At 40.8% G+C, this 11,357-nt stretch overlaps 1 protein-coding gene across 1 annotated transcript in view; it reads right to left on the bottom strand.

The window, feature by feature from the left end:
• Nucleotides 1-488: 488 nt before the first annotated feature.
• LOC120525128 (butyrophilin-like protein 8) overlaps nt 489-11,357 on the bottom strand; it is a 48,686-nt gene continuing 37,817 nt past the window's right edge. Inside the window, exon 8 of the mRNA XM_039747214.1 lies at nt 489-724. Coding sequence (XP_039603148.1) covers nt 489-724 — 236 coding nt within the window. The remainder of the gene's footprint in view (nt 725-11,357) is intronic.

Raw genomic sequence — 11,357 nt, 5'->3', positions numbered from 1 at the left:
CGAGATCTGATTATTTGTAGTATATATTTACTTTTCATTTAATATATTATTATTCATTAATTTATTTGATCTATTGGATTTTGTGTCTCTGTCTGTGAGTGAGTGTGGGTTTGGCCAAGGCTGGGTATGTTCCTGGAATCCCCATCAAAAAATAAATAAATAACCATCCCTTCGGCGGTGTGAATCTGAGTGGCACATGACCGCTACAGATTTTGGTAAGCCAGGTTTTTTATATGTACCCTTCTAGTTCCACGCACATTTCTCACATTACACAAAAGTCATGATTGTCGAAGTTTTAGTGCAGGGTGAGGAGCTTAAACCAAGTGTGCCGCTGATTGAGATATGTCTGATGCCTAAGTCACGTCATATCAGACCCCCTCGAAGAAGAAGAGTTGAGCCTGCTTGATACCCTGTATGTTTCCAGTTCAGAGCAGCCTGAGACCAGTGAGGGATGGGTTTTAGTAAACCTGGCATAGCACATAGAACAGTTAGAAGTACAGGTTGATGACATTGCCTGCACCTTCATCAATTAAGATGAGACTGTCCATGACCTCATCAATGCCACAGCTGCCAGAGTATCTGGTGAGGCGGCTGTGATGGTGAAGCATCTTGAACAGTCCTATGCACGGTGCATGCAGCACCTGGAAGTGAACATAAGAGAGGAGATCAGGAGACAGGCGCAAGAGCTGGCATGCCGTCTCACAGCCACTAAGGCAGTCGACTCCTGTAGTGGGGGTGGGGAATGACTGGGGACAGTTGTCTTTGTCATTTGTGGTGGTGTGGATGGAGTTCCCTAAGCTGGCCCCTCAGTGTGCACCCACAAGAATAGTTGAGAGGTTCGTGAAGCTGCATCCTCTGAGTGGGGCTGAGCTGCAGGGACTCCTGAACATTGCACTCAGTGGTCCAGTCCGCACTTGGTTGTTTGCGGAGCAGCACAAATGTAACAACTAGGGGCGGAGTTTCGCACTGCTTTTCTAGACACTTTCCTCTCAGGGACTTTGTCTTTGAATTCTGTGCCTTAAGTTGTGTTCTGACATGCGCGAGGAAGAGATATTTCAATGGGTCCTTGAAGCATGTAACCCTCCGGTGGCAGCTACTCTGTGAAGTCGGTGGACGAGTTGGTAAAGTTGGGGTCCTGAGTGGAAAAGGACTGGGCAGCCATTGGGGTTGGTGGGTCTCATAAGGGTCTCACGCCTTGGGAAGCCCCCTGTCCCAAACCACGAGGGAAAGCCCCAGCAGAACCTCATGCTGATATCACATTGGCGCAAGCCACCTTGCCCCTCTTAGTGGTGCCCATACAAGTGCGAGGTGTCATTGGGAGAGGCAGTCGTAGATACAGGCAGCATTTATACCTTTATGAAATACGGCTTGTGGGAAAAGCTTAAAGTGCCTCATGAGCAACTAAGGGAAAGTGCGAAAGTAAAATGGAAGGGAGTAATGGGCAAAGGGCAAGGTTCCGCTGAGGCTTTTCTTGCATGAGACAGTGGTATATGTCCCGGAAGATGGCCACCTGTCAATGCCACTATTATTCGGAATGGACTTGCTAATGTCGGTAGGGTTTACCACCTACCTATCGAGGCTGGAGTACGAGCTACTGGGAGGGGAGGACGTCTATCATTTTTTGGAGGAAGGTTAAGAGTAATCTGGTTTGGCCTAACTTGCATTATTACTTTGCGCAGATGGCTGTCAAGCCCAGCCCATTATAGAATGCAATTCTTGGTCAGCCAAAGCTCATTCAGCCACTGCTAAGGAGGTGGCACTCGGTGAGGATGGGCAAACTGGGTCAGACTGGGTCAACCACTCCCTGAATGGCACAGATCCTACAGAGTGTCACCTCTGAAAAGAGGAATAATCAAGGAGTACATCGACGAGATGCAGGCGGATGGAGTCATTGAGCCTTCCACATCACTGTGGGCTAGTCCTGCAGTGCTTGTTCAAAAGCCCGATGGGACCTACTTGCATGATGCCTACTCCATGCCGTTCTTTCAACATCCTGGAAGCATTGTAGAAAGCGACAGTATTCAGCTCCCTGGATTTGAAGTCCAGGTATTGGCAAGTGAGGATGTGGATTAACAGCATCAAGAAGGCAGCTGTCATCACTCTGGAGGGGTAATTCCAGTTTTAGGCCCTTTGAATTAAAAAACGCAGGGGTATCATTTATCATTCTAACGACTAATGGAGCAGGTCTCCAGGGACTCATTGGGAAGATCTGGTTCAAAAATATTGACAACACAATTGTGTTCTCCCCATCTGTCCAACAACATCTGAAGTACCTCAATATAATCTTCCAGTAACTACACATGGCTCATCTTTCACTCAATAACAAGAAGTGGAGATTTAAAAAAAATCAGCTTTCCTTCCTCGGCCATGTGGTGTAAGCAGACAGGTTCATGGTTGACCCGAAGAAAATTAAACTCATCCTGAACTACCCGGCACCTCAGCAGGTAAAAAGTCTCCAGTGCTTCCTGATGATGGTCGGGTGCTTCCACAAATTTGTGCAAGGCCTTGCTGACATCGCCACCCCATTGTTCCAGCTGCTGAGGACCACCGGGCTCTGACATGGGCTTTCAATTGCCCGAAGACCACATCTAGGTTAACCAGGTGGGTGTTGCACCTCCAACAGTTTACATTCAAGGTATGCTATCATAAGGGCTGTGCTAACATAGTACCCCAAGCACTGTCCCGGGTGCATGAGCTGGCACCCGTAGTATGTGTGGTATTGGTCTCCAACCTTTGCCCTGATCTTCTGCTAGCCCTGTATGTCAGGGACTGAGAGAGGTTCAGGGAAGAGGCCTGACCACATACATTATAGGGAACTTCAAGGGGCCGTTTATCGCTGTGTTCCAACCAAGGATCGGAGTTACCATTATCAGTTGGTAGTGCCCGAGACCTATGTGCCCCAGTTCCTACAATACTACCATGACAGCCTGATCAGTGGCCACCTTGGATGCACAAAAACACTATTTAAGACTCTGGAGGTGTCATGGTGGCCGATGATACGCAAAGACGTCTGGTCCCATGTCCAAACTTATACCACCTGTCAGCAATACAAAACCTCACCTGGCCTCCCCTCTGGAAAGGCTTCAACCAGTGACCATCACCACTTTAGGGGAGTGCCTAGGTGAGTGCAGCTATTCCCTCTGGCTAATACCACCGCAAAGAAAATATGCTTCACTCTGAAAGACAAAATAATTCACCTGATGGGGGTGCCAAAAGGCATTGTCAGTGATAGGTGTCCGCAGTTTACCAGCTCGGAGGATACAGAATTTTGGAAGCAATGGGGGGTGATCCACCTGAAGACAACAGGGTACCACCCCCAATCAAATCGCACCGAATGGATGAACTGGACCCTGAAGATGATGATTGTGTCCTTCATCAGAGACAACCATCAGGAATGGACGAGGTGGCTGGCTGAGGTTCGGTTTGCATTGAATTTGGCGGTACATGAGATCACGGGTGAAAGCCCTGCATTGTTATAGCTGATATCCCCTACCCTCACCTTGCATTGTTAGCTTTAGGCAGGCAGCTTATCGGTCCACTTAAAAAGGGTACTTGCTCATGACCTACCTAAACCAGGCACATCTGTTCATGAACATCTGAAGAGACTACACCATATTTCACAAAGGGTAAAGGAGTGGATGATGGTTTGGCCCTGCAATGGTAGTCCAACATAAGGGTCTGGTGACCTGTTCAGTAGAGTGGAGATTGCCAGGGACCAAGAAAAGAGACACTGTTAACATCGCTAACCTCAAGCCTTGGGTCGGCTGTAGACAATGGCCTGGGGGTGGGGAATGTAGTAGTGCTACAACTTAATGGACTCCATTTCCCAGCTGTCCTCAGGGTATTGCCCTGATTGGATGTCTGCAGAGGGTGCAGGGGCTACTGGGGACAAAAAGGGAGCCAGCTAGACAGAGCAAGGAGCACCGTTGTTTATTTGTCAGCACTGTCACCATTTTGTCTGTGTGGATATTACATGTTGTCCTGCATTACTGTGTATTGGATTCAAGTTTTGTCTCGTTCTGTCTACATCGTCTTTGTCAGAGGGAGCACATATATATAAGTATTGTAGCAGACAGCCGAGACGCCCCTGCAGCATATGTTCCGGGGGAGCAAGCACGGGAGACCCAATACCTTCCCCTGGATACTAGATGGCAGCCTCCCTGGGTTGCAGCCGTGCCTCAGACTCCCGCAGGGTTTCATGAGAGTTGGACTTTGGTGCAGCCCTGTTGGGTACCCAGGCGCTGCCAGAGGGTGCTGCAGCAGGAGCTGCGGGTCCCTTCTGGGCAGTAGTTTCGTCACACCTGGAAGTGCAGCCGGGTGTCGGCAATCAAGCACCTGGAGCACTTCTGGGTGCCTAATAAAAGGAGCCAGTGACAACCACTAAGGAGCCAGAGTGGGGAGGAAGAGGACGAAGCTGCCTAGGAGGAGTGGAGGATAATACCTTAATTTATTGGTGTTTTGGTGTGTGCTGTGCTTGGGACTGCGTACTGCCTATGGGACACAACGAAGACGTGCACCCACAGGTGAAGAAAAATAAACCATTTCTTTTATTTATACACGTGCCTTCGGTGTCAGTCTGTGTTCGGGTTGGCGCTGGTGAAGCGTCTATTTCACAGTATATACATATACAAACATACAAACACACACACGCACGTACACTCATTGTTACATATTCAAAAATTCCATAATTATCCACATTTACTACTGCACAGTGCTTAATCATGACGAAGGAGTGAGATGCCCATCTATATCCACTATCGACAGCAACACTAAGCAAGTTAGTACCATGGTTCTGATGAACCAACAAGTGACTATCAATGAAGTGGCAAATCATAATCAAATTAGTCCTGGTTCTCTATAAGACATCATCAACTAGTTAAAATCAGAAAAGAAAAATAATGCATAAATAGTTAGAAACAGATTCCTTAAATATATATTTTTTTCCTACTATGGAAATGAAGGTGTTGCATTTTTAAATAAAATAATCACTTAAGATGAAACATGAATTCATCACTTCCAACTGGAGAGTAAATGGCAGAGTATGAAATGGAAACAGAATCACCAGTCAGGATGAAATATTCAGAAGTCAGTCCACTTCTGAAAATATTATGTTCATTTTATTTTGGGCCTCACAAGGGCTAGTACTGGAACATTATAGGAAGAGGAGTTCAACTGTGAACAATGGACATTTCAGTGCACCAATCTAAATTCAATGCAAACATCAAGGCTTATTGTCAAAAGGTGTTTTATTACTGCACAATGAATGCCCACATACTACTGTCAATACTGATGAAACACTTCAAAATCTGTGATTTGAGGTCTTGGACCATTCTCTGAATAACCTTGACCTTGCTGTCTCAGATTACCAACTGTTTGATCTACTTAAAGATACGAGATACCTTAATTGGTCATTGATTTCACGTAGACTACCATGCTGAGAGGCCAACCAAAAACCTTTACAAGGGCATAAACAAACCAAAGGAATGCTGGACGAAGTGCATTGAAAATCAAGGGGACTATGGTGAAACATGGTGTGCTCTCTACTGTAGTTGCAATACATTATAGAAACAGGTTTACTTACCCTTATATATATATATATATATACATACAGTATATATATATATATATATATATATATATATATATATATTACACACAAGTATACACACACACACATATATATATATATATATATATATATTGTGGTCCCTGGCCGGGGCTGGAGCCCAGCCAGGACGCCCAGGAGGACCGGAGGAGGGCTTGTGCCTCCTCCAGACTGTGAGGGGGTGTCCGTCCTGGTTATGTTGGGGGCATCGGGTAAAGGGCTTGGAAGCCCAGCCCTGTAGGGACCCGTGGCCGCGCCCCAGTGCCGAAATATCCCGTGTGGTACCCGGCCGGGCTCAAGCTGAAACTTTAGTGTGCAAGCAATGGTATGTGCATTCTTGTTCCGATGTAGAAGGGAGCTGAGTTTACCACTGTTACAGCGCGTCTATGTGAAAACAGCAGCGTCAGATGCGGGGGTGGGGTGTGTTTGGGCTCGTGAACGCGGCTGAGATAATAAAACTGACTAAAAAAAAAAAAAACAAAGCTAACCTTTACAAGTATCATAAATTACACTGGCTGTTACAGACTGAAATCAAATGTATGTTTTTATTCTAAAATAGTAAGACTAAGAGTAGTTTACTTCTCAAAACGGAGAGGTGCAGGATCGAACTCGCAACCTTTTGATTCACAGTCAGGAGCTGAGTCTATTGCGCCAAGGATATCGTGCATTAGTCAAGGTACGGCTGCAATTCTTAAGAGACGATCTACCAGAAATTATTGCAGGGACGTGAGTTCAAATCCTGCTCAAGGCACATTGCCGAATGGAAAAAAAAAACTTTCTCTTCAACGAACGGTGCTTTGAATCCTACATTGCAGTTGTAGTTTGTTTATTTTTCTTTTTTGATTAAACGAAAACTGTTTAGTGTATGATTTGTCAAGGAACACACAGACAACAAGCAAAGTTAAAAATCACACTTAAACAAACTGCCTGCCCATTCTATTGAATCATAATTATAACAAATAATAATGCATTTCACTTCCTTATATAGTCCCTCTACTATGGTTTGAGACGGCTGCACAGATAATCAAGAAGGATAAAATAAAAATGAAAGCACAATAAGATTTAATAAATAATAGTGCACAGCTTTGTGTTTGTATGTATTTATAACATTTGGGAATTCATATATTCTAGTTGATGCTGACAATTGATTTGAAGTAGGTAAAAATAAATATTTGGAAATATTACAAAGGGAAATGTTTATATACTTAGCGCAAAATAACTATGTGTTCTAGTAAACAGTATACACACCACTTATATATATAGCATTGTCTGAGTATTAAAGGTGTAGGTCTACTTTATAAGCATAATTTATAACATCAATGTTAATATAGAGTATTATTATTATTATTTTATATTGGCCTTGATATGAACGATTTGTGAAATTAGTGTTAAGTATTAAAAAAAAGCATACCAGTCTCTTGTTTTTACAGGTACATATATATACACAGTATATATATAATTTTTACTGCAGTAATTCATTGGTCTTTATATACCAGAAAGACTTTCCAAGGGTCTTTTGTAGGAAATATGTACACATAGTTAATTTATCATTTTCAGATAAAAATGAACTCGCCCAAACAATTCAGTTTGAAGTTTTTAAATTGGCAAAGATAAAGTCAAGAAAAAAAACTTTTCACTTTCTATGATTTGTATTTTTATAATTATAGAGCACTTCATATTATTTTTAAAGCTCACTCTGTAAAATTGAACTGATTATACAATTCAATGTTTATTATATTTATAGATTATTATATCTGTCTTTACACGTGTTGCACAAATATTTAATAAATGTAATAAACTTTAAACCAAGAATGTTTAAAAAATCATTCAAAAAATGTGCAGGTAAATGTAAATATATCTGCACAAACTGACATTCTTGAAGTAGGTAAAAATAAATATTTGGAAATATTGCAATATTGCAAAGGGAAATGTTTATATACTTAGTGCAAAATAGCTATATGTGTTCTAGTAAACAAGCATATATATAGTTAATTATATATCATGCTGTAGAATAGCATATATATTATAGATATATATATAGTTAATTATATATATAAATATATATATAATTAACTATATATATAATTAACTATATATATATTTATAATATATATGCTATTCTACAGCATGATATATAATAAACTATATATATATAGATATGTATGCTATTCTACGGCATTATATATAATTAACTATATATATATATAATATATATGCAATTCTACAGCATGAGTAGAATCATCTGAGTATTAAAGGTGTAGGTCTGCTTTATAAGAATAATTTAGTGTTAAGTATTAAAAAAAAAAGCATACCAGTCTCTTGTTTTTACAGGTGCATATATATACACAGTATATATACATAATATTTACTGCAGTAATTCATGAACAATTATTGGTCTTTATATACCAGAAAGACTTCCCAAGGGTCTTTTGTAGGAAATATGTACACATAGTTGATTTTCTCTATGATTTGTATTTTTATAATTAATGAGCATTTCATATTATTATTTTTAAAGCTCACTCTGTAAAATTAAACTATGATTATACAATTCAATGTTTATTATACTGTATTTATACATTATTATATCTGTCTTTACACGTGTTGCACAAATATTTAGTAAATGTTATAAACTTAACCAAGAATGTTTAAAAAAATCATTCAGAACATGTGTAGGTGAACGTAAATATATCTGCACAAACCGACACTGGTAACATTTTTAGACAGTTCAAAAAGCAACGCAAATTGCAAAGTGAGTCGGAGTGTGCCGACTCGAACAAGCTTTTGCAGAATACATTAACTGACAAGAGGTTGGCCCGCCCTCTCCGAGTTTTGGTAGTCGTGATTCGTCAATTCTTGGTAGCAGAGCGAGCCGTCATTGGCCAATTCTTGGTAGCCGAAACAGGTCGCGATTGGTCAATTCTTGGTAGCCGATACGGGCCGCAATTGGCCCGTGCTTTCAATTCTTGGTAGAATCTTAGTAGCGGAGAGCGATCCGATTGGTTCTCGCTACCAAGAATTACCTCGACTCACGGCTACACAGAGGCACCACGGAGGCAGTCATAATAAACAAGTGTCAATGTCACATGTTAAGGCGGCTTTTTGTTTCTGCAGTTATATTTTTGAATAAAAGCGCAATTGTTGTGTTAGATTTGTACCTTCTGTGAAAATATTTCTTTGATATTTGGACTTCAGGCTTCATACATTATATAGTTTATGCCTACATTTTGTCATCTACTACTAGAATATAAAAAACGTTTCTGTTTTAACAATGTCTTTACACAGTTTACTGTAGAAACGGAACAGACATGAAATGCGTGTGTTCCAAACAACAATCTATTATTTCCACTCTAAAACTCCACTGCCAGATAATCAATCAAGGCATGAGCTGGGAGAAGTTTGTGCACGTTCTAAGTCGTGGGGGGATGGAATAGCCGGCTACTTGCAGCTTTTCTTTTATCAGCACATTTAGATTAACAAAAGACGCTGGCGGAGAGGTGAGAACGGTTTTAAGAATTTAAGGTGGGACGGATTTATGAGTTTTTTCGTAGGCTCTGGTAATTCTAGTGTTAAACAAGTGTTATGTGGATTGGTAATTTTGTAACATATAGCAGCAGTTTTTCTGAAAAAAATATGAGTGCTTGAAGAATTTTTATTTTCACCATTTAAGTAAGGCTACAGCAAAAAACTAAAAATAAATCGACTCAAACCTTAAATAACTTATAATATTTTACTCTCCATAAAAATATATCCTGTCTAAATTATACAAGTTAGAAATAAAGTAAAAACAAAGTAAAGTAAGAACAAACATTCAAATTTCTTTACTCTTATGTAATTTTTTATAAAAAATAAACTTAAATTTTAAATATTCGAAAAGATTTTGCTTTTCATAAAAATATATCCTGTCAAAATGATACAAATTCAAACATGAACATGCTGCATAAGAAAACCTGGAAATATAAATAAAATTTGTTCTTTTCAGCAATAGCAAATCAAATCATTCAGTTGTCTTTGCTCATATGTCATTTTAGAGCTGGACGCCTGGCATCTTTTTTTGGCCACAAGTTCGTTTCTGTTTGGTGTGAGGTTCTGTGTTGTGGAGATTCTCAGGATGGATTGCAGGTGCTCATCAGTGAGGCGACACCTGTGTGCTGTTTTGTTAGTCTTTATCACTGAGAAGAGCTTCTCACACAGATATGTGCTACCAAACATGCACAAGGTTCGAGCCGCATGCAGACGGAGCTGGAGCATTTCTGCGGGAATGGAGTGAATAAACAGTGCGGGCCCTGCAGTATCGTACTTTGCCTTCAGTGTGCCATTACACTGCAGCTCAATCACCTCCATCTGAATCTGCACAGGTGCAGTTTCCACATTGACGGCAAATGGGTTGAGAAACAACTCCAAATTCTTATTTTGCTCTTCAAAGTCACCAAAGCGCCGTGCGAACTCAGTGAGCAGTGCGCTCAGTTTATCAGCAAAGTGCGTATTTGGGAACACGGTTATGCCGATTTGGTTCAACATTACTTGGCAACAGGGAAAGTGGGGCAAGTTGCACTGGTGCATTTGTGTCTCCCATAAAAGTAGCTTCACTTGAAATCACTTTGTGATTGTGCATGGGTAAAAACGTCTGCTGAAGTGTCAGATTCTTATTTAACTCTTCTGCTTTCTGTATGTTCTGCATTGCATTCAGGTCTTTCAGGTTATCTTGATGTTTTGCCTCATAGTGCCGTCTTAGATTAAATTCTGTAATTACAGTTACATTAGCTCCACAAATGAGACACACGGGTTTACCGGCAATGTCAGTAAACATATACTCAGCCTCCCATCAGTTTTTAAAGGCTCTATTTTCAGAATCAACTTTTCTCTTCGGCATCATGTGGGCTAGCTTTGCAATAACTTGCAGCATCATAAGCTAGACTTGATTAACGCGGTAAGTGTTCGGCAAGGCAGCTGAAGCGCTGCATTATGGGATATGTAGTTTATTGTGTTACCAGCTCTTCATATCCCTGGGCCATTAATAACAATAATACAGTAAATAAAATGATCTTGCGGGCCGTGAGTTTGACACATATGGACTAAATAGAACTTGAAAAGATATATTTTTTCGAATGTGATCCCGCAATTGAGATCGAGTTGATGCGCACTACAGTACATCAAGCCCGTGTGCTATTGTGGTTTTGCCTGCGTGCCTCAATAAGTCACCCTCCCCTCGCTCTTACTTTTTTACCATTCATCTAATGAATACACTGAGTATGGTTTTACCAAAACAATCATTGATGGAGAATAAAGTATCCATTATTCATAAAACCTGGTGATCTGTCTTTCTGCATTAACCGCATATTTTTTCATACGCCTCAAACCAAGGGGATGCGAGGCTAAAATGAATCGGGAAGAGCGTGTACATACTCAGTGCACCCCCTCTCGGGAATCGAACCTCGGAGCTAGAGGCGAAGTCTCTACCATTGCGCCACGGCGTGTGGTTTATCTCTTTGAGCGTATGTAGATCGGGGTATATATATACATATATATATATATATACCCGCGTTTCACAGCGGAGAAGTAGTGTGTTAAAGAAGTTATGAAAAAGAAAAGGGAACATTTTAAAAATAACGCAACATGACTGTCAATATACAGTAATTGTTTTGTGAGTGTTAGGAGTGTTGCTGTCATCAAGGATATGATTATCATTATTTCTTTCAATCAGGTTTGTATTTGTACGATGTGTTGTGTTCAAGTTACATTCCGTGTTTGTCAA

This window comes from Polypterus senegalus, chromosome 1 (genome assembly GCF_016835505.1).
Source record: "Polypterus senegalus isolate Bchr_013 chromosome 1, ASM1683550v1, whole genome shotgun sequence".
In the NCBI taxonomy this organism is placed as follows: Eukaryota; Metazoa; Chordata; class Cladistia; order Polypteriformes; family Polypteridae; genus Polypterus; species Polypterus senegalus.
Note: the sequence above shows the minus strand (reverse complement) of the source record. Positions and strands in the feature narration are given on the sequence as shown.